At 37.2% G+C, this 24100-nt stretch overlaps 1 protein-coding gene across 13 annotated transcripts in view; it reads left to right on the forward strand.

The window, feature by feature from the left end:
- Positions 1–24100, forward strand: part of otofa (otoferlin a) — a 109845-nt gene that overhangs the window by 54096 nt on the left and 31649 nt on the right. For all 13 annotated transcript variants that reach the window (XM_030128187.1, XM_030128195.1, XM_030128198.1 and 10 more), the window contains exons 6-17: positions 12724–12797; positions 13055–13181; positions 14673–14727; positions 15489–15620; positions 17100–17162; positions 17971–18055; positions 18158–18317; positions 18454–18640; positions 19809–19995; positions 21013–21236; positions 22940–23048; positions 23710–23896. In XM_030128187.1, the coding sequence (XP_029984047.1) occupies positions 12724–12797; positions 13055–13181; positions 14673–14727; positions 15489–15620; positions 17100–17162; positions 17971–18055; positions 18158–18317; positions 18454–18640; positions 19809–19995; positions 21013–21236; positions 22940–23048; positions 23710–23896 (1590 nt within the window). The remainder of the gene's footprint in view (positions 1–12723; positions 12798–13054; positions 13182–14672; positions 14728–15488; positions 15621–17099; positions 17163–17970; positions 18056–18157; positions 18318–18453; positions 18641–19808; positions 19996–21012; positions 21237–22939; positions 23049–23709; positions 23897–24100) is intronic.

Raw genomic sequence — 24100 nt, forward strand, 5'->3', positions numbered from 1 at the left:
GTTTGTGTCTGGTTGAGAGGTTTTTGGGATTAAAACTTTCAGAAAATCTTTCAGTCTGCCATGAATTGTGATGCACTATGGCCAGTGGTTATTGTCCTTACACTGATAATAAAGTGAATGTACAGGACACAATAACCTGGAATGACTGTCTGGTTCATCTAGGGATAAGGAGGATAAAGAGGGAGAAAATGTCCTAAACAGTTTAGCCTCCAGGTACATTTCTTGCTGCTTGCTGTTTTCTTCTCATTTACATTTTTCAACATTTTGGTGCATTATTATGTGTCTGTTCTTCCTGGTTCTGTGTAGTATGCAAATGTAGTATTTCAATCTATTGTTTTCCTCCCGTCAAACTTGATAATGCTGAGGAGGGATATACAGCTCTGAAAAAAATGATGAGACCACTCCAAATTTCAGATCTGAACCCCATTGAAAATCCCTGGAATGTGATCAAAAGGAAGATGGATGGTTACAAGCTATTACACAAAGACAAGCTGCTGCATTTATCTGCCAGGAGTGGCATAAAGCAGCCAACAGCAATGTGGAAGACTGATGGACAGCACGCTAAGGTGTTTGAAAGCGTGAATGAAAATCAGGGTAATTCCACCACATATTGATTTTTATTTGAAGATTGATGTTAGAGGTAGAGGACAGTTATTTATTTTTATCATTGTCTATAAATGACTACTAACACGCAGTCTTTATGTCACAAGTAAACAGCTGTTTTATACTGTTTTCACAATAAAGCTGTGTGACGAGAAACAGACACAACACAGCTTCACAGGGAATTTGTCTGGATTCAAGTAGCGGATGTGTTTCATGTGCTTAGAGCAGCAGATGCAGCTACAAGCCTGTGAACAGTGACTGACTCCTGCAGAGACTGTGAAAGAGCTATACCTGTGACCTTCACAGGTTCATCTTCTGCTTTACGTTAACTCTGCAGTTCTGAAAAGAATGCCTGACATTATCTGATGTACACCTTGAATGACAGACATGCAGTGTCAGTAGGATTCGTCCCAGTGTATTTGATGCTACTGGACACCATTAACAACAAGGGAATGGGACAATAATCAGTTAAACTAAATGGCTGTATATTACTTAATCTAACAGTAAATTGTTAATCTCTGTGACAGGTCATTTCTAAAAAAAAAAAATGACAAAAGGTTATTTTTTTGTCTATTTTTATTTTATTTTATGTTTTGTTTTGTTTTTTTTTTGGCTTAACAATATTATGGAAGAAGAGTGGACTATTGGCCTTTGCAGACATCTGTGCCCCCTGACTGCCCTTCTAGTTTGTTATTTTGATTCATTAATTAATATTGTCTGAATAATTTGAGGAAATGCTCATATTACTTTACTGTGACAAAAGTGATTTCTTAGTTTTTCCCTTGAGTTACATGTCCCTCCAAGACATTATTTTCCAAAACTTTGAACTTGTGGAGGATTGCCTTCAAATCCCAAAGGTTTTTCTGAGTCTCTTATCTAAAAACTTTGTGAAAATGTTATGTATTTTTATCTCCAAGGCACTTAAGAGCAATGCAAACACAAACTTTTCTCATAAATTATACAAGAACTGACTTTACACATGATTCACAGATGGACTGGATGAACAAACAGAAGAAATCTCTTACAAGTCACTGCAGGGTTCTGTCTCTTTCTGTTATATCACCTTGACAAAAGGTCGCGGATGCTGTTTGTAAGGAAGTTTGCCCTCGTGGCAGTTGCCAGTGGGCACACAATTTCATTATAACTGTGCAGCAGAACCAGAAATGAAGTGTAGGTGGCTTGTTAAGTCGTACTGGTCTCTCTCTTTTCCCATAATCAAATATAATTGGATCCAAAGTTGACCATCCCTCTGCTTCCATCCTCTCCTTCCTTCCTCTTCTTGCAACAGACCGTACCTTCTCTTCTGTGGCTCTGCAGGATGATTTATAGCTGCACCCATAAAGCAGTTTGTGCTATCTGCAACAGCACAATAAGCCAGCTTTGCAGGGGTTTTGTTATTCCTAATAAATAAATCACCTCCTGCATCATTTTACTGCCAGTGAAGCAGATCTGCTGAATAGTGCATGCAGACGACCACATGCATAGGCTGGACATGAAGAGAAAGGATTTAAGGCTCCAGCTGTTATTTGATCTGCAGACATCAAATAAAGTAGAAGATGAAACGATGAGCTGAAATGATGTTGAACCTTGGAGTAATCATGCATTACACATATGCAAAGGGCTAGCGGGGTGTATATCCCCCTTTGGAAATAAATCCTCATTAGTCTCCTGAAACAAATTGCTTTAAACAGTTATTATGTTTATTCTGACCATCTAAATATGCATTATCCATTTGCAGAACATCACATTTACGCTCACAGGAGACAGTCCAACATGGATAAAGTCGTTGCTGACAGGATAATTTACACAAGCAAATGCTGATTTATTATATTTTATAATGCAGTTTTGTCTTCATGGGCAGTTCAGGTCCCATGTTGAGGATTATCGTACCACAAGGTGTTAATGTTTTTTTTATGTGACTGGTCTGGACTGCGCTGGCAGCAGACTGCAGTACTCTCTCCTGTTGAAATATTCACAACAACAGAGATGTTTTTTGCAACAGAAACATGTCATTCACAGTGTAGCACAGCAGAATGGGACATTATAAATATACATTTTATGGCCATAGGAACATGTGTATGGATGGTTGAAATAGATGGCATCAAATTAAGCATTTGTCACTTTACTGGTAAGTTGTTACTGTAGAAATTAAATACTTGGGAGGCACATTTACTGTACAATGTTTCCAGCTGTCAGCCTGTTTGCAGTAAGTCCTTGTCAGCAAATGAAAAATCAGTCAAAGATCACTGAACCAAGACATTGCTGACACCACTACCACAGATAAGACTTTACAGAACCCATTTCAGGTCTGTGGAACTAAGCACCTTAAACAGAAATTTTGCAAGATTTTTTTTTTATTAAAGATACAATCTAACAAAAAAAAACATTCTTTTTTTTGTGGTTTTAAATGATTTCAAGGAGGTATTATTTCTTTTGCTTTTTTTCTTCTGCAGACACAGACGCCTTCTTTTCAGTTCTTTGTTCCATCTTGTGTAGTGCTATTCTCTCCTGGGATTGCGTTGTGTTGATCTGATATTTGCTGTGTATTGCAGTGCTGCTTTCCCCAGTAGTGTGATATGAGAGTGTGTGAATTTGACTTTTTTTGTTCCTCTGTTTCAAGCCCTGATATGGGAGCAGATGATGATGATATGAAGACATGCCTCTTGGGGTACAATCCCAGTCTCAGCATCAGTATTGTCTCCTAGAAGTTGTACATTACTACTGATATGATTTAGAGGAGGTGACCTTCTCATTACAGATAATAATAGTCGTGATTACATAAAAGAAAATGTCTGGAGCTGCAGTGATGGGACATTCTGTCTCAGTCTGAAAGGCAGCCTGAAAGCGTTTTTATTTCTATCCCAGTTGATGCAATAGCACGGTAAAAAATGCAAGAGTTCTATTTGGAGTTGTAGGATTAAAATTTAAAGAGTAAAGGAATTTAATAGAAAAAACAATAGATTGTGGTGTAATGTTGGTGATTGTGCTCATTTTTCGTGAATCTGTGAAGTGTTTTCAGTCTAAAGATAAATGCACCCACACACACAGGTCATTAAACTTGCAAAGGCTTCTAACTATGTGAATTCTAAGTATGTGACACTAATGAGGATGAAGTTATGTACAAACACTGGTGAGATCACAGGAAAAGAGTATCAATTACTGAATCAATGAGTCTTAGGAAACTTAAGCGTCTGCACAAAAGCAGTCAAGAGTAAATTCCCTATGACTGGAATAAATAATATGCATGTTCTGTTGTAGATGTTCCGGTTATATAAAGTAGTGGTATCACTGCACAGCAAAAACTGCAATGTTGAAATGTTGAGGTTAAACATTTCAGAGTTGATTTCATCCCCCAACGTATAATTTTAACCACAGTCATTCTGCAGTTTGGTGTTTAGACAATCTCAGTAAACACCAGGGTCAGCAATGTTATGATGATGATGATATTTTTTCATCATTTTATTCAGAGTTTTTGTATTGTGCTGCATTTTGTATTAATGTTTATCATTTTGTGGATTTTTTTCTTCATCTTTTGTGCATTTTGTTCATTTTTTAGTAGATTATCTTTTTTGTCAATGCAGAAATATTTTGATTCCCTTTTATTTATTTGTTGATTATTTTATGTTAATTTTGTTAACCACAGTCATTTTGCATTCAGTTTTATTCATTTTCTGTTCATTTCTTATTGTGTTACATGTTATTTTTACCTCCGCCAAGGAGGTTATGTTTTTGCCAGGGTTTGTTTGTCTGTTTGTTTGTTTGTCTGTCCGTTAGTGTGCAACATAACTCAAAAAGTTATGGACAGATTTGATGAAATTTTCAGGGTTTGTTGGAAATGGGATAAGGAAGAAATGATTAAATTTTGGTGGTGATCGGGGGTGGGGGGGCCCACGGGGGGGGGGCGCAGACCAGAAAATTTCATCAAAATCTGTCCATAAATTTTTGAGTTATGTTGCACACTAACGGACAGACAAACAAACAAACAGACAAACAAACCCTGGCAAAAACATAACCTCCTTGGCGTGGGGGGGCCCACGGGGGGGGCCACTGATCAGCCTTGGCGGAGGTCTGCGCTCTCCGAGTGCTTCTAGTTTGTTCATGAGCCAAGCTTAAGAGGCAAGCTGAGAATGTGCGGTTATAGAGTATGCAGTAAAATTTGAATCATGTACTACTAAGAAGTAAGTTGCGTGTATTTTTATTTTATTTTCACACAGTGCATGACACATTTAGCATTAGATTTTTCCAAATGATGAGTACTATACAGGGTGGGGAAGCAAAATTTACAATATTTTGAGGCAGGGATTGAAAGACAGTGTATGACCAATTAGTTTATTGAAAGTCATGAGAATTTATTTGCCACAAGAAAATTTACATAATAGAAAATGTTTTTATTCTATGTGTCCTCCTTCTTTCTCAATAACTGCCTTCACACGCTTCCTGAAACTTGCGCAAGTGTTCCTCAAATATTCGGATGACAACTTCTCCCATTCTTCTTTAATAGTATCTTCCAGACTTTCTCGTAATAGTTTTGCTCATAGTCATTCTCTTCTTTGCATTATAAACAGTCTTTATGGACACTCCAACTATTTTTGAAATCTCCTTTGGTGTGACGAGTGCATTCAGCAAATCACACACTCTTTGACGTTTGCTTTCCTGATTACTCATATGGGCAAAAGTGTCTGAAAAGGTATGGATAATAGTGTTAGGTATGATTATGACATCAATATATGTTTGGTTTCAAAACAATTGACGTAGTGCCTGCTGAGAAAAAACAACTAAATGTTCACTGTAAATTTTGCTTCCCCACCCTGTAGAATATACAGTAGGCTAAATGTGGACCATGTACTTCTAAGGAGCAAGTCCTGTGCATTTTTTTTTTTTTAATATTATTTATTTTATTTTAGCACAGTTCAGTTGAATGACACTTTTCTTTGACATGGTGTGGGTCTTCCTGCTTCTGGAGGAACACTCAGCTCCACTTGAGGACAAACTAGCAGGAGGTTGGGGACCATCTTCCTTGACTATTGGTCCAGGATTTTCTTCACCTCATTGGACTCCAGGCTGTTTCCAGAGGAGTCAGACCCCTACATGGTAAGTGCAATTGGCCTTCATTCAAGCGTACTTAAAACACTTACACAGTTATGCGGCTAACAGCGGTATACATTCACACTTAAAGAGAGTTTGTGCTTTTCTAAGCCCTGTTTATTATCGGTGCTGAACAGTACATTTGTACAGGTCAGCTAGCTAGCAGTATGTAGTACCTAGCTAACTGGTAGCTAGCTAATGGAGTAAAACTTAGTTCACAATGAATTAATTACAATTCACCTAGTCATTTGCAAGGATCCACCAATAAAAATGCCCCCTTATGCTTCTTACTGTTTAAAATGGCATTTGAAACTAGATGTATAATTTATATATATATATATATATATATATATATATATATACAGTACAGGCCAAAAGTTTGGACACACCTTCTCATTCTTCACATTTTCTTTATTTTCATGACTATTTTCATTGTAGATTCTCACTGAAGGCATCAAAACTATGAATGAACACGTGGAATGATGTACTTAACAAAAAAGTGTGAAATAACTGAAAACATATCTTATATTCTAGTTTCTTCGAAGTAGCCACCCTTAGCTCTGATGACTGCTTTGCACACTCTTGGCATTCTCTTGATGAACTTCCAGAGGTAGTCACCTGAAATGGTTTCCCAACAGTCTTGAAGAAGTTCCCAGAGAGCACTTGTTGGTCCGTTTGCCTTCACTCTGCGGTCCAGCTCACCCCAAACCATCTCGATTGGGTTCAGGTCCGGTGACTGTGGAGGCCAGGTCATCTGGTGCAGCACTCCATCACTCTCCTTCTTGGTCAGATATCCCTTACACAGCCTGGAGGTGTGTTTGGGGTCACTGTCCTGTTGAAAAAAAAAAAGATGGTCCAACTAAACGCAGACCGGATGGAATGGCATGTCGCTACAGGATGCTGTGGTAGCCATGCTGCTTCAGGTTGCCTTCAATCTTGAATAAATCCCCAACAGTGTCACCAGCAAAGCACCCCCACACCATCACACCTCCTCCTCCATGCTTCATGGTGGGAACCAGGCATGTAGCATCCATCCGTTCACCTTTTCTGCATCGCACAAAGACACAGCGGTTGGATCCAAAGATCTGAAATTTGGACTCATCAGACCAAAGCACAGATTTCCACTGGTCTAATGTCCATTCCTTGTGTTTCTTGGCCCAAATAAATCTCTTGTGTTTGTTGCCTCTCCTTAGCAGTGGTTTCCTAGCAGCTATTTGACCATGAAGGCCTGATTGGCGCAGTCTCCTCTTAACAGTTGTTGTAGAGATGTGTCTGCTGCTAGAGCTCTGTGTGGCATTCATCTGGTCTTTAATCTGAGCTGCTGTTAATTTGCGATTTCTGAGGCTGGTGACTCGCATGAACTTATCTTCAGCATCAGAGGTGACTCTTGGTCTTCCTTTCCTGGGGCGGTCCTCATGTGAGCCAGTTTCGTTGGAGCGCTTGATGGTTTTTGCGACTGCACTTGGGGACACATTCAACGTTTTTGCAATTTTCCAGACTGACTGACCTTCATTTCTTAAAGTAATGATGGCCACTCGTTTCTCTTTACTTAGCTGATTGGTTCTCGCCATAATATGTATTCTAAAAGTTGTCCAGTAGGGCTGTCAGCTCTGCATCAACCTGACTTCTGCACAACACAACTGATGGTCCCAACCCCATGAATAAGGCAAGAAAGTCCACTAAGTAACCCTGACAAGGCACACCTGTGAAGTGAAAACCATTTCAGGTGACGACCTCTGGAAGCTCATCAAGAGAATGCCAAGAGTGTGCAAAGCAGTCATCAGAGCTAAGGGTGGCTACTTTGAAGAAACTAGAATATAAGATATGTTTTCAGTTATTTCACACTTTTTTGTTAAGTACATAATTCTGCATGTGTTCATTCATAGTTTTGATGCCTTCAGTGAGGATCTACAATGAAAATAGTAATGAAAATAAAGAAAATGCGAAGAATGAGAAGGTGTGTCCAAACTTTTGGCCTGTACTGTATATGTGTGTGTGTGTATATATATATATATATATATATATATATATATATATATATATATGTGTGTGTATATATATATATATATATATATATGTGTGTGTGTGTATATATATATAAATATATATATATATATATATATATATATATATATATATATATATATATATATATATATATGTATGTGTGTGTGTGTGTGTATGTATGTATGTATATATATATATATATATATATATATATATATATATATATATATATACATATATATATATATATATATATATATATATATATATATATATATATATATATATATGTATGTAATGTGAACTTCAAAATGGCAGCTACCCACATGCATACATGCGGATTGGCTGTTTCACTTGTCCATGTGACCACAACTTGTCTGTATTTTTTTCTGCAGTTTCTTTAAATGTTATTTTATATGACCAAAACTTTCTCCCATGTCTCAGTAAAATGCTGTTGCTGATGTGAAACAATTGACAGCAGAAGTACATAAAATTAAATGAGATTGAAGGGCAGTCCACTATGTGCAATTACATGAACAAGGCAGGTAATGTAATTTTGTAAAATGACACCCATAATTTTTCAAATATCATTCTGCAAGCTCGAAATGCTGGTTTTACATTACATGCAATAAACGGTATGTGACTAATGGGGTAGATTGTTGAACATTTTCAACTTCACAATGTGTGACTTGTGACACATTAATACTTAAATATGTGGACTTGTGGGATTAAATGATGATCAGTATGGGAGAAAAATGTATTTGTCCTTCACTGTGAGGCAAGCAACAGAGCTGACCTCAAATGTATTTTTTAAATTATTATTTTTCCAAAATATCATTGAATTCCCAGTCATTGAGAGGTTTTGCCTGCCACCTGATACAAAGGTTATATTCAAAGATGAAGTTGATGCAGACATATTCAGTGACCTTGTTAAACAAGGCAATGTAGTGTTTACAATTTCCACAGATAACAGAGAGATGCTAAGCCATGTCAAGCGCTCGACTTCCTAATAGAGTGAACTTATCAACATTGTTTTGTCGGAGTACCAAACAACAGAAACTCTAATGCCATAAGAAGACACATGGTTAACGTACTGGTGGTTCACAAGACTGATAATCATGGGTGTTTTTTATTTGTGCCAAATGACTGCATTGCCATTACATGAAATTAGTTTACAAATTTTTCTGAAGTCTCTAAAAATTAGTGGCTGTGATGTAGTTGAGAGACTTGAAGTCATTCACAAGGTAATTGCATATCAAGTTGATTATAACTTATCTAGCTACTTTATTCTGGTCACATGTAAATGAGAATTGTTAAAAAGTGAACATTGTTAAAAATCTGTACATTATTCTTGTGTCTAATGTCAAGTTTTCTTATCACAGCCCTTGTCATTCTGCAGTTTGGAGGACCATCTCTGTAGCCAGCAGGGTCAGCAGCCATATCTCCTCACTGTGATGTTTCTGAGGACCAAGATGGACAGATTCTACATCACCATGGATAAATATCTAATTCCATGCCAGGCAAACTGCTCCATTGGGGCATCTGATGAACTTTTCAAACTTTTCTCAAATTTCATACACCGTTTGATATTCAGAGTTCATTCATTGCTTCAGATGAAATTTTGTACATTATACCTTTATTCAATATGTTTTAATTCAGTGGTGAAAGCCATAAATAAATGTCTTTGTTGTTAATTAATCTTTAGACTTTTTTTAGTGGAACAATCATAACAATTTTGGGAGTGAAACTAACACCATTTAAATATTAAAAAAAAACAACACACACACAACAAAACAACTCGGAGCAATGTTATTTGTCTAATCCTTTAGAGTTGGTTTAACTCTGTTTTTTGAGTTGAAGAGCTAAATGCATGAAATGTTTAACTGTTTTGAAAATATTAATTTTACTTGGGGTAGTGTGGAGCCTAAAAATGTGTTGAATTCAACATTGGTATCTTTTCTGTGTTCAATCACAGTGAAAGGCTGTTTTTGGGCATGTTTCAGGACACAGGCTGCTGATTTACTGAGAACTTATCTCCAGTTTTTTTTGGCTCACATTCCAACCAGTTCAGAGGTGTATGAGGTACAGTATCTATTCAGCAGAGCCGTAGGGCAGACTGCACACTGTATATCATTAAGCTCTTGCTTGCTATTGCTATATTTTTTCCTCCTTCCTCATTTTTATATCCCTGAAATCAAGTTGCGGAGATATAACGGTTTTACCCCGACTGCCATTGCCAGATCGTTTGTCGCCGCTGGATATCCTTTGTGTGAACATGATAACTAGGACAGATTTGGTTGGATTTCTTATCCCTTGATAAGCAACATAGGGGATCCCTAGTGGAAGAACCCTGTCATTTCAGCTTCTCTATGAGTATTACAAGTCATCCAAATGGGAGTCCTTTATTTGAAAATCTTTTTTTTTTGGGCATAAATCAAGCAATAATGGGCCGATTGAGATAAAATTTCGTTCATAGTAAACGTCGAATGTTCATATGGTCTCATTTTTATTCACTATGTGGAGTTTTTTGGGTAAAAATTGGTTCTCTGACCATTATTCTGGCACTATTAGGGCGATGTAGCTCAAATTGAGTTCATATCGATTGTCTAATAATTATCTTTCTTCATGCCACTACCTTGAGTTTACATGATGTCATATTTTGACACAGCTGGGGGAGCAGAGGATTGGGGGGATTTCGGGGATATACCCTTGCTGTTGGCCCCCGACAGCATGTGCTTCACTTTTCATATGAACATTAGTTTGTACAGTGAGAATTCATTGCAGTTAAAGCACATGTAAGTTGAACAGATGCAAGCAAACCTTTGTAGATAGTTTTAAAATAGTGAAGATACTGTATAGTATAATAACTAGAAAAGCACTCGGAGAGCGCAGACCTCCACCAAGGCAGATCAGTGCCCCACCCCAATCACCACCAAAATTTAATCATTTGCTCCTTGTGCCAGTATCAACATTTCCTGAAATTTTCATCCAAATCCGTCCATAACTTTTTGAGTTATCTTGCACACGGACAGACAGACAAACCAACACCGGCAAAAACATAACCTCCTTGATGGAGGTAATAATAGAAAACATAAGACTACCCACCAGAGTAGAAATCATGTTGTAAGAAGATGGAGACATGCCATGGGAGACAGGCATAGTGACTCACTACCCTCTCTAGTGGTCACATAAATCTGTCAGACCATTGGTGTGTATACAGTATGTTCATATCTCCATAATCCAATATATTGGTGACTTTGGCATAACTTAAGGGCTCTTTTTTCTAAACACTCTTGTGATACTTTTAGACAAATACTATATATAAATATAACTCCTTTAAACATAAAGGTGACTCATTATAAAAAGCTCAGCACTGCAACAATGTGTTTTTAAGAGGATTTGTTCCCAGCTGATTGGATTTAAAGGTCAGTCCAGTGTTTAAATGGCAGTTTTATATGTTTTACCCAATCAATATATTTTGTTTGTCAAATACTTACCAAATATCAGTATTATGGGAAGTTTGTCAGTTTGTTGTGAATTGGGGGCTGTGTGGACAGGTTTGGACTAGTGCTCTCTGGTCTTGTATGAAGCTCAGCCTTCTCTGTCTCTCCTCACTCCTCCTCTTTGTGCAAATGGTCCTCCTCTTCCTCTCTCCCTTCCTCTCAACCTGGCATCACCTGCTGATCTGTCCAACTATTATCTGTCTGGAGTGCCAGTACTTGACAGCTATGGGAATATAGGAGGAAACTCGGGGCAGTTTCTTGTTGGGGTGGTTTTATATTAATCCAACCTGCTGCTTGAACTGGGTTGAACCAGAGGTGTTTTATGTGGTATGTATGGAAAAACATTTTTTCTTTCACAAACAGCAGTTTTGTTTTTTACTCGTGGTAACTTGTTGAGAGAGACCTGAATCGATGGAATTAAGGTGGATATCGTTTTAATTTTGTATCTTTTTTAAATTCATAGTTTTATAATACATCAAAAGGAAAAGAAATGTTTGAATAGCCAAATGAATAAGAAACTTTAAGAAAACTAACTACTACCACTGAGTATTATATTTATACTTGTTTCAGATCAAATCAATGTTATTTAGCATAGAATTAGTTGATATTTTATCAACTGGTTTGTCTTAGTGCATTCATGTACAGATCCTTGAGTACGCAGATGGTTAACATAAGTAATTAACCAGTTCAATGAAATGAACAGGTTGCAGACAAGATGGAGATGAAAATCCAATGAGTGTATTGTGTGAATGGCCTTGATTTAATTTGACAGTTGGATGAACAGCTCTTGAGCCTTTCTTGACTTTTATTCCTCTTCAAATGGTATCATGCTTTTACTTTCTCCAAAGCCCTTGGCGTTCACCCCCACATCTATCAAATGAGGTGCTTCAAGACATGTACATTTCTTTTTAAAGAGAAAAAAAGTCCATGCAGTTTTTTGTTTTTTTTTTATAATCCATGAAACGGGGTTGAATGTTGCCCTTGGGGAAAGATCAGAGAAACTGAACTCCGATACACCCTGAACGCTTCAGTAAACAAAAGGAAAACCTCCTATTCATTAATTTCCTGACATGTATCTATATCCGCAGCAAATTGGACGGTCACACTCATTTTTAATTATTAAGGCTGCTCATTTGTCGCCCTGCTGCTGACATCATGAGCTCTTTGTTGGCGTGGTGATATTTGATACAGATAATATCAATGTGAAGAAACTGGATACTTTTGTTTTGTGATTGAGGGTCTCCAGAATATATGGTGATGGGAGGGGGACTAAATCAACTGGAATTAAATGACTAGCTGGGGTACATAGCGGACGTTATGGTGTTGGATTGCATTTTGATTAAGCCTATGAGTTCAGCGATGGGGTTTTCTGCAGCGGTGTCTTATCTTCTGAAAGTATAAGCCTGAAAAGTGAACGTACTAACACAAGTGCGGAGCAGAGCGGATCAGCATTTAATCAGACGCATGTCCTCTTCCATGACATCAATTCTCCTTTCTCCAATCAGCTGTCTTTCTTCTCCACCAGAGCGGGGAAGGGAGTTTTCTCAGCCATGAAGCTCAGCAAGATCAAGAGCTCGAAAGATGACCACAAGAAAGGAGGTAAACAACCAAAAACACATTAAGCACAACATGGCTTTTGGCCAAAAATGGAGCAGTTAACCTCCTGTTGACATGTTTTATTATAGTACATTAAAAGTAAGACATGTCTTTTATTATTCATATGTAGTGTAGTCTGACTGTGTGGACAAGGACAGCTGAATAAATGTGCATTTGTGGAGAAATAAAGCACAGGGCATTGTGTTTTTTCATAAATTAAATTTAAAACTTACATTAAAAAACTCACAAATATCTTTCAGATGAGCCAGCAGTCCTGGACATGGAGGACCTGGACAGAAAAGCGATGCATATTGCAGGAACCCTCGACCCAGACACCATCTCTCTGGCCTCTGTCACCGCTGTCACCACCAATGTCTCCAATAAGAGGTCTACATTTGTTTAGACATAACAGACCCTTTTCACAACAGATAATTTGGCTTGTAAAATCAGGCAATATACTGATTACATTAATGATGGCTCTGTTCTGTTTTATTGCCCTGGGAGATCATTCTAGTGATTCACGACACATAATTCCAATGTCTGAACCTAAGACAGCTAAATGGGATGTAGCCAGTTTTAATTAAACCAATTACACCCATAGCTCCATATATGTATGTAACAACACTGCATCATGAAATTCCAAGATAAATGGAAATGGATTAATAATCAATTGCTTACTGAGAGACAAAAAAGTATATAGGTAAATTACACTTAATAATCACAATGATGGTTTGACACCAATGTTACAATGTTTTCACCAAAATCTTGTATTGATGATGGAGAATTGGACCGCTGTGTAAAATGTTCTCCAGCAAATCCCAAAGATTCTAAACGTGGTTCAGGATTGGACTCTGGTGGCCAATCTGTGTGTGAAAATTTGATACCTCATGGTCACTCTTTCACAATCTGAGCCTGATGAATACTGGTTTTGTCATGCTTGAATATACCAGTGTCATCTGCAAAGAAAAAATCCACTGATATCAAGACCTAGTCATTCAGTATATTCATGTAATCTGATAAAGTCATTTAATGGACACATAATTTTACTGAACCTGACCAACTGAAACAACCTCAGATCATAACACTGCCCCCACAGTCTTGTACTCTAGCCGCAAGGCATGATGGGTAATCACTTCATCTGCCTCTTTCCTCTGCCTGATGTGTCCATCACATGACCTTTTTCCATTGAAACACAGTCCAGACATTATGCTCTCTATAAACTGATGTTTGTTTAAGAAATGAGAAGTTACTCGCCGCATCAGTTAGGGTTAAAAAACTTGTTGTAGCTGAAACATATTAATCACTGCAATGATTATCCAATGGAAGAACCTAAACTATTTGCTTAGTTAAATCCAGGTGGTGACTTTTATTTTGGCCAAGCACTGTTGAATAACACCTGACCACAGTAAGGTAGATGACCATGTAATTGAGCAGAAAAGGGGTCTAACATCACTGTTGAGTGTTTTTAGGACTATTCAGCTTTCTTGTGATCATGAAAAAGCAATCCTATTTAAATAGCTGCACTACACTGTAATTCAAATATTTAATGTGGTGACAAGTAATGTTGACCTATTAGGTTTCAAAGTAATCTTCCCAACACTACATACTCTAGACATGTAGAGGGGAGGACTCAATTTTCACAGGTTAAAGCATGGAGCTTTGAAGGTTGCATCTCAATTTGCTGAATCTATAGGATAACTTAAATCTGACTGCAGAGCCATATATTGATAAAAAAAAAAAAAAAAAAACCAATATAAAGTTATTCAACTGAAAAATGAGAGGATGTAAAATTTAGGACATTAACTTTGGATGGACACATATTTTACCCACAAACAAACTCTATCATAAAAAGTTATGACTGTGTTGGATTTCCTTTAGGTCAAAGCCAGACATCAAGATGGAGCCGAGCTCTGGGCGACCGGTGGATTATCAGGTGTGTGTACGTACTGAATGTGTTTGTGCTGGAGGAGCTACTGTGGAGCCAGGAGACAAATGGCTGAATTCAGTACGAACACTAGAGGCAACAGAGTAAACACATAGCCTGCTGTGGTTAATAAATTATACCTTGTATGTTTAACAAAACAGAAATATAAGAACTAAAACTATATAACAATGTCAATATGACACTAATGATTTGAGGATGCCCTTTATTGTTGGATTTGACCATGACTGCAGAGCTGAGTTTAGTTGCAGCATCAACGAAAACAAATAAGAGAAACTCTCCAATGCTGACTAGTGGCCTATTTATATGGCCTATTTACTTTAAGAACATGAATACATTCATACACCCAAATGAGAAGTTGTTATTAATGTTTGCACACTCACCCTCTATTCTCTTTTGCTAATTTCCTTCCTGTGGTCCTCTTTTTTTTTTTTGAAAAACTAATTAAACCAGAGGGGTATTGGTGTTGGATCCAGTCAAATGCAACTTTACTTTGGCCTGGGGAGACGTCAAGATAAAAATCTCACTCTTAAATCTGGCAGAAGTCCTCGCTGGGTGAAATCAGGATCATTATAGATGAATAGAAAGATCGATTCAGGTTGTTTTCCTTTGAATTGTCTGCGGGGTAATTAATCTGTGCTTGCATGGTTGATGCTAATGGTGTATCTGCAGACTAACTCACTCTATTGGAGCAGACTCGGCTTGTTTTAAGACAGACATTTTAGATCTGATGTGTAACTGTCTCCCTTCAGATTAGTATCACAATCATTGAGGCCCGGCAGCTGATAGGCCTCAACATGGACCCGGTGGTTTGTGTGGAGATCGGGGATGATAGGAAGTACACATCGATGAAAGAATCCACCAACTGCCCTTACTACAATGAGGTGAGTTCCCATCGTTAGCTTCAAACGTTCACAATGTAAGATGATGGTGAAAGCATTTTTATGGAAGGCTTTTTTACTTGTAACTGCACTTTATTACTACAATTCATTATATTTTATATATATTTTTTGCTTTCATTTATTAATTTATTACTCGCACTATGTATAATCCTTCCAGGTGTAGGTGACATGGTAAAATAAATGTTCATCATTTGAGAAGAGTTGAAAGGTATTACATCAACTTCATGTGTTGGAGTTTTTCCAAAAGCTAACATGAAGATTTACTTTTTTCAGACTCTGTTTGATTACTACTAGTTGATATCAGTCCTTAAAATATATTGATGCAACCCTTCATTAAGGGTGTATGTTTGTCAAAAAATGGATTATGTAAAATATTAAGTTGTATATGATTTAATTGACCCAAGACATCCATAACACATCTAGAAATGATCACTGCTGCTATTAAATATTATATACTGTATTGATGCTCTCTGCATGCATTTGGTAGTGTTATAATCATTAATGTATTAGATACTAAAAATAAATCCTAGCATCTAGCCTCCAGCATGTGTACATATAATGAGTTATATATCAGATGTTATGCAGTAAGTATACGTACATGATATTTGTATAATTTTTGTGCATTTCTCAAACTAATGGCCTCATTTCTTTTTATACTACAGACACATCTAGGAAAATGAAGTGAATGTAGTAAAATCCAAAGCAAAGAATCTGTCAGTCCTTACTGATGATTGGATGTCAAGTTGATTTACTGATGTAATAATAAAACGCATAACTCAGCCTTAGTAACTAGAGACTTCTTGTCAGTTGTTAGTGTTCCTGAACAGCACATCATCCCTCACGGTCTGAAGTCTAAGTCCACTGTGGGGAGGATCATGCAGAGCTCAGTCTGTGGGTTTTGTCCTGCAGTGAGTGGAAGTGACAGTTAGTGTGCTATTGATTCTCTCTGTGTGAAAATCTCTTGTGAATAGATAAATTGGATACTAGCCCGACAGAGATAATAGTTCTTTAAGCTTTCTGTCCTTGTGTCCAGACCCTTTTGGATCTAGTTTGTTCAATGTGAATAAGAAGTGTGAAGAATAATCTGAAATTGACCATTGTGCAGAGATATGATCTTCTGTGGTCGATAGAGGACTGCTATTATTGTCAAGGATGGAGTAAAACGCGAAGATTCTTTTGTTTGGGTTAGAAATAACCGATAAACCCACAGTTTACTTGAGTTAATTGCTTTGACTCCTTGGTGTATTTTTGAGTGTTCTGGTTATCAGTACTGTTTGTGTCTGAAGAAGCTTAGCAGAGACGTGCCCTGCTTATGTTCACATTACAATTAAGTTTATACAGAGCCGCTGTTGTGTTTGGGTGTCGCAGTGTAAAATTATCCTCCGAATCATATTCCAACTACAATCCCACTGAGTAAGTCAGTGCATTTTAATTAATGAGCTCTTTCTTCATTCTCTGCAGTATTTTGTCTTTGACTTCCACGTCCCTCCTGACGTCATGTTTGACAAGATCATCAAACTTTCCGTGAGTAATCTCTACTCACAAAAGTTACATCCTGCAGTAGTGTTGAACAAACTGGTGCAGTGTGACTCACCATCCTTCAACGCTGCACTACACAATGTTAGGAATTAACACCTGAGGCACCTTGCAGCTAAAAAAGATGAAAGTTCTGGAGAGAGTTAAGTTTCAGATCTGAACCTCTGAACTGGGATCAAGAAGGAGGTGGATGGTCATAAACTATGAAACAAAGCCAAGCTGCTGGAGTTTTGCATCAGGAGTTATTTGAACGTACCACCACAAATTTGTGGAAATGTGGTCAAAATGGACTGTATATATTACCCCATTGAGGCCACATTTAAGTTAACTGGAAATGACAAGTTATATTTGTACTGGTTGAATGTAATGGAGTTCAAACTCGTGTGGATTTTGAAATAACAATAGTGAAAATAAGGGGGAAAATGTGACATCTTTTTGTTCTAATGTATGTTATTTAACAAAATGTAACACAAGAAAAGGAAGACTTATTTTAAGAAGAGTTGTTTTTGTTTTTTCTAAACAGAGAACTTATATTGAATGTGTTTGTGTTAAATTTCATGTTTTAACATTGTTGATTTTTCAGACATGTCATACAAATGTGCTTAGTTGTTTTGTTTTGCTTTTTTTTTTTTTTTGCTTTACTCTGTTGTAAAGTATTTTCCCACATGAAAAAATAAAATTATAAAAGTACCACCAGTGATGTGAAACACTGAGCATGTCAAGATACATGGAACCAGAATTATTCCACCAAATCTGTAATGTTTTTTGAACCTAATTTTTGATTTTGTCTGATTAGGTCATTCACTCTAAAAACCTTCTTCGGAGTGGAACCTTGGTTGGAACCTTCAAGATGGACGTCGGGACTGTTTACTCTCAACCTGGTAAAATATAGACTACATGTTGTATATTAGCTCTTAGTAAGACCTATGCATATATTCTACATATGTTGGTCAGTTGGTTTAATGAATCATTTCCTGCCCCAGAACACCAGTTTTATCACAAGTGGGCCATACTGTCTGATCCTGATGATATCACAGCCGGGTGCAAAGGATACGTAAAGTGTGACATCGCTGTGGTCGGAAAAGGCGACAACATCAAGACCCCACACAAGGCCAATGAGACTGATGAAGATGAAATAGAGGGGTAATAATGATTTCAGATCCTGTCAAGTAGAATGCCTGTTTTTGTAACATAATCGGGGAATACATGCACCGTATTTGGCTTCTTTTACACAGTTTAAACTCTTTTTGTGTGCTGTCTTTGATTGTTTGTGTTACAGAAACCTCCTGCTTCCTGAGGGCATCCCAGCCGAGAGGCAGTGGGCCAGGTTTTATGTGAAGATTTATCGAGCCGAGGGCCTTCCAAAAATGAACACCAGCATCATGGCAAATGTGAAGAAGGCTTTCATAGGAGAGAACAGGGACTTGGTGGACCCCTATGTTCAAGTGCAGTTTGCTGGGCAGAAAGTAATTCCCTCCACACCCTAAATGTCTTGTATTTTACTTTGTCTCTTCCTATTTCTGTAGATTAGAACTACAGTTTTCTGTATTATGGATCTATAAGGCTTTTAGTAGTGTGCAAACAATACCACAGCATTTATGGAAGTTTTTTTTTTTTTTTTTTTTTTTTACAGTTTTTCATGGTCAGAAAGGAAAGATACATCTATTGATTGAGCTTGTATGCCATTCCCATTAGTATATGAGGGTGAATAAAAAAATAAGAAAGCAGTTGAAAAGTACCTGCTGCTGTGCACCTGTAACCTCCACAGAAACCTTGAGCGGAGGTTTTTTTTTTTTATTTCTGTAATAAAGAAGGAAAATATATATCTTTTGAAACAGTGTATCTGTCCTTTCTGAACTGGAACACAAAAAATATCATTTTTAACAGGTGCTGGAATAAAAATGGAGTGACTGTTTTGTTTTATCCTCAAATTTATGTTTTTGAAAGTATAGTCAGAAACAACAGATACACACATAAATACCTGGATTTAGCTGTTATTTACACTGTTGCCCACAAAGTTGGAATACAATACTTTTACGTCCTCTCATAAAATGACAGTGACAATGTGGTTCATTCTTAATAGATAAACTATAGCTGGGACTCAGTATGTAATCATCACTTGTTTAAAGGTGATTACTGATGTGTATAAATAGCAAAAAAGTAAAGTTAAAGTGGAGTCTCTCTGAAAACAGAATTATTCCAACTTTATGGCCAACGGTGTATTATAACTCTTATTAGAAACAATGAACTAGTGTCTATTGAGGTGAAATACAGATGAATCACCCTCGCACTTGAATCGGACATCAATAGTAGGCTAATTTCATCCATGGATGATGATGATGAATGTAAAAAAAAAATAGAAAAGCAGGGCAGAAATAGCACACAGTCAATATTCTAAAGAACACCCAAAATCTTATAAATCATGTTTTTAGGGGAGCCAGTGTCTTATTAATTTAAGCCAAGCTCGCCAACAGCCCTGTTTAGAGGAACTGAAGTAAAGATTATTGAAACTGTGTGGAAAACCAGAGCAGGATTTAATTCATGTTTCATATTTTTTAGCCACTCAGCACCCAAACTATTTGATTTACTGTGTGAGATTAAAACACAATCCTTATAAATGTCTCTGTGATTTAGGGGAAGACCTCAGTCCAGAAGAGCAGCTATGAACCCATCTGGAACGAACAAGTTGTCTTCACAGAGTTGTTTCCTCCACTCTGCAAGCGGATGAAGGTCCAGATTAGGGACTCTGATAAGGTCAACGACGTTGCCATAGGAACGCACTTCGTTGATCTTCGCAAAATATCCAATGATGGCGATAAAGGTACGAACGAGCGCACAGCAGTAGATGAGCAGTTTATTTCAGTGCATTGATTATCCGTCTGTTACCTTAATTATCCTGCTCTGACCAGTATGTATACTGTGATTATTTGTGCTGCCTTGTAGATCAAACTACATGACCCTCTTGACCCTGTGGTGAAAATTGTGTAAATTTAATGTGTGGCATCTTAATTGGCTGTCTGTCTGCACATAAATTAGCATGTATTGAACTACACATTACAGATTAATCATGAAGAATTTGTCAAATGGGTTGCATAATAAGAAAGGATTAAAGACACTTGATAGCAAAAGAATCAGATAAAAAAAACTAATCATTTTCTCACACCTCTTAGTTAAAAATGGTTATATGGAAATAAAGATGTCATTGCCAATTTGGAATAAATACATAGAAGTTCACTTTATCTCAGCCGAAATGAAATACTGAGTAGCTTTACTAAAAAAGACGTGAATGGAAATAGAGCTTAATTTTTTATAGTTGTTTTTAATTTCATTTTAGTTTTTGTTAGTTTTAGGCAATAAGTAGTCATTTTAGTTTAATGAATTAACTGGTTTTAGTGTAGATATTACTTAGTCAGTAGAGCTGCTTCTATCATTTCAGATATTATGTGGAATGCCTTGATTTATAGAGAATGAAAGTATGTAGCATATGTGGCTGTAATATTATTTACAAACTGTTGTTAATTAAGGGTCCTATATTCTGCAGAATAATCCATTACCATGCCATTGTCTTTTTGATGCTTTTCATGAAAAAAGTGTCCTAAACCACAATGCAGGAAAACATTTTCTATTCTGTTCCTCATAATATATCATTTTGGCATTTTTGGTCAACAAAATTATACTTTCCACCACTAGTTTTAATCTTAGTCTTAGTTTTCATATGAACTTCATTAACCCTGGTCTTACTGCAGGTCAACAATGAGTACTGATAACAAGTACTAAAACAAAACCTGATTCTTGTGCAGTCCCACCTCATCGCTCTCCTCTTTTTATCCTCATTCAGGGTTCTTGCCCATCTTTGGTCCAGCCTGGGTCAACATGTACGGTTCCACTCGTCAGTACACTTTGATGGACGAGCACCAGGACCTGAACGATGGACTTGGGGAAGGCGTGTCCTTCAGAGCCCGCCTCCTGCTCTCCATAGCTGTGGAGATCCTGGACACAACGTCCCCTGAGATCATAAGCTCCACTGAGGTTCAAATGGAGTCAGTCTCTAACATCTCTGAGGTGAGAAAGGATGACTGATAAGACATAGTTTCATGTTTGTGTAATATACTTACAGTCAGGCACATATATATATATATATATATATTTGGACAGTGACAGAAATTTTGTAGTTTTGCCTATGTACACACAGTCACACACACAGTCAATCTGAAATGAAACATAATGTGATTTAGAAATTACAACCATTTACATTTACTTACTCATAAACCTATCCAAAAACAGAGGAAAGCAAAAGACCCCCACTAATAATGAAACACCTTCACTTCTATATTTCTTGAAAAACATGGAAGTGAAGTAATGAGAAATATAGGAAAAATACATGGAAAAAGAGACTTAGAATTTCTTGTTGAACTGTGTAGTTAAAGGTAGTTGGGTAGATCCTTAATCATGTAATATAGTGAAGCAGAGGCCTGCTTTACAGAATAACAGAATGATAAGATACAGTGGTTGTAAAAACAGTAAAAAAAAACAAAAACAAAAAAAAAAAAAAAACATTTATAGGCAATAAACCGAAAGACTCATGGAAAACTATAGAACTCACCAAAAATGATGAAGACAATGAAACCCTTAAGAATAACTGATGCAGTTAAAATGTTCATGAAATGAATCAGCTCAAACAAAAACACCACAAAACAGTTAATTAAAAATTAAAACTGCACTACAGCTGAAGAAGCAATTGCAATCATGTTCCACTTTCAGCAGTACCAATGAAGCACTAATTGCTAATCCTAATTTCAACAAATAAACTTTTTACCCCCCTACTAAAAATTATGACAAAACAACCAAAGAAAAGATGTTATATGGAGAACAATAACCTTTGTCACTGCTGCTGACCCCCTGACCTCACAATAAACAGCATGATGCCTCCATCTATCACTGTATTGACTTGTGGGTACTTAACTGCTCATCAGGGAAATCAGACACATCGGATGTGTTCGTTTACTTCGTGTTTGCCAAATATCATGTCTCGACCCTGTGCCAGTCATCAAATAGTGTGCTTAAAAGAAGACACGGCATAGATTTTAATCATTATTTGTAAAGTGAGTACATTGAATACTGTGGTGATTAAGAGGAGAGATATTTTTAATATGCAGATGAGAATAATGGTGTCAGTCAAGCCCTAAGTAAATGAGTGAGTGTCAATTTACACAGATATGAGATGCCTACAGTTCACATATGGTTGCCAAGTTTGTCTAGATTCTGGACAGGGACCCTAATCTGATATGTGGTGAGGATCAATGCCAATAACACAGCATTTGCATCATGTTTAGGGCACTTTATTGGCTCAACCATGCTGGTGTGTCTTTCACATCTTGTCTGGTAAGACTAAGACAACCAGATGTACTGGCTGTGTGCAGCTATTTGGCCAAAGCTGTGTTGGCTACTTAAGAAGAAATGTAATGAACTGCTACAAATAAAATTACGATGGACAATTAATAATTTATGCTGACAAGACAGGTAATGAATAAAATACATCACATGTCAGGCAGAGTGCAGGAGGGTGAAGATGGTGGATTCATGTTCTTACAAATGTAACATATAAGATGAGTAGTGCAGTAATGCAGAGAGAAGACAGGTATATTATGTGTGCATGGAGGATTATAAAGAAGGACGTGCAATATTTCTTCCACAGAATCAGCAGTAAAATGAAGACACTTAAGCCCAATAAGGTGTCTTTTTTTTGTTTTCTTGTTTTTTTGCAGAGCGCCACCGGGAAAGTAGAGGAGTTCTTCCTCTTTGGTTCGTTTCTGGAGGCCACCATGATTGACAGGAAAATTGGCGACAAACCAATCACATTTGAAATCACAATAGGTGAGTAAACTGTTTTATTAATCTGCAGTGGCACAAAAAACTATGTGAACCTTTTCCTTGTAGTCCTACATGAATTGGTCATGCAGTGTGATATTATCTGCATCTACATCACACATTTAGAGTTCAGAGACCTTAAGGGATTGTTTTGGGGGTTTTTTTGGGTGGTTTTGAATGTTTTTTTGTAAGTCAGAGCAGCTCCACATCTGGATCAAATCTCATAACATTGATTGACTTCAGGTTTGCAAACTCTTGACTCAGATTAGCTCATTTTCAAGTCAGTAGCCTCATGGTTCGCTTACTTTTTCCAGCAGCACTCTGAGTGTTTAATAGCTGTGCTCAAAAATAATAATAAATGTTTGTTTGGAATTAGATTAAGAATATAATGTTTGTTTCTGCTTGTGATTCAGATATAAATCAGCTCACTTTTTACCTTTTTACCTTTGACCAATTTATGTAGAAAAGTATGCATTTTCAAGGGGTCACATACTTCATCTTACCAGTATTTAACATTCAACAGTCAAAGGTAATGAATGAAATAAAATATAATAAAACTGCCACATAAAACTTGCTCATAAAACAGAGGAGTGTGAATATGCACAAATCAAAAGCTGCTGTAACCTTGAGCACTTTGCAACAACCTGCAATGTCTCCCCTGTGACAGGTAACTATGGCAACCAAATAGATGGTGTAAGCAGGACAGCGTCGTCAAAGAAGAAGAAAAAGGATGGAGAGAATGAAGAGGAGGAGAACGAGCTGATCCAGAACTCCAGTGAAGACGAGGCTGATGAGGAGGGAGACCTGGTGTCTGTGTCCTCGACTCCGCTGATGAAGCCTGTTATCACGGACAGGTCAGGGGTCAAGGGTCAGGGAGTGATTAGCCTGCAGCTGAATGAAAACCTGAACTACCTCTATCCAGCCCTCTGTTACAGTGGTTTAGAATTATGTAAAGATTAGCAAAGGGGGTACTACTACCAATGCTAAACTGCAGTAATAAAGTAGAAACATTAACCTTTTCAGTAAGGGTGTCAAATTAATCTTAGTTCAGGGGCCCC

This window comes from Sphaeramia orbicularis, chromosome 24 (assembly GCF_902148855.1).
Source record: "Sphaeramia orbicularis chromosome 24, fSphaOr1.1, whole genome shotgun sequence".
Taxonomy (NCBI): domain Eukaryota; kingdom Metazoa; phylum Chordata; class Actinopteri; order Kurtiformes; family Apogonidae; genus Sphaeramia; species Sphaeramia orbicularis.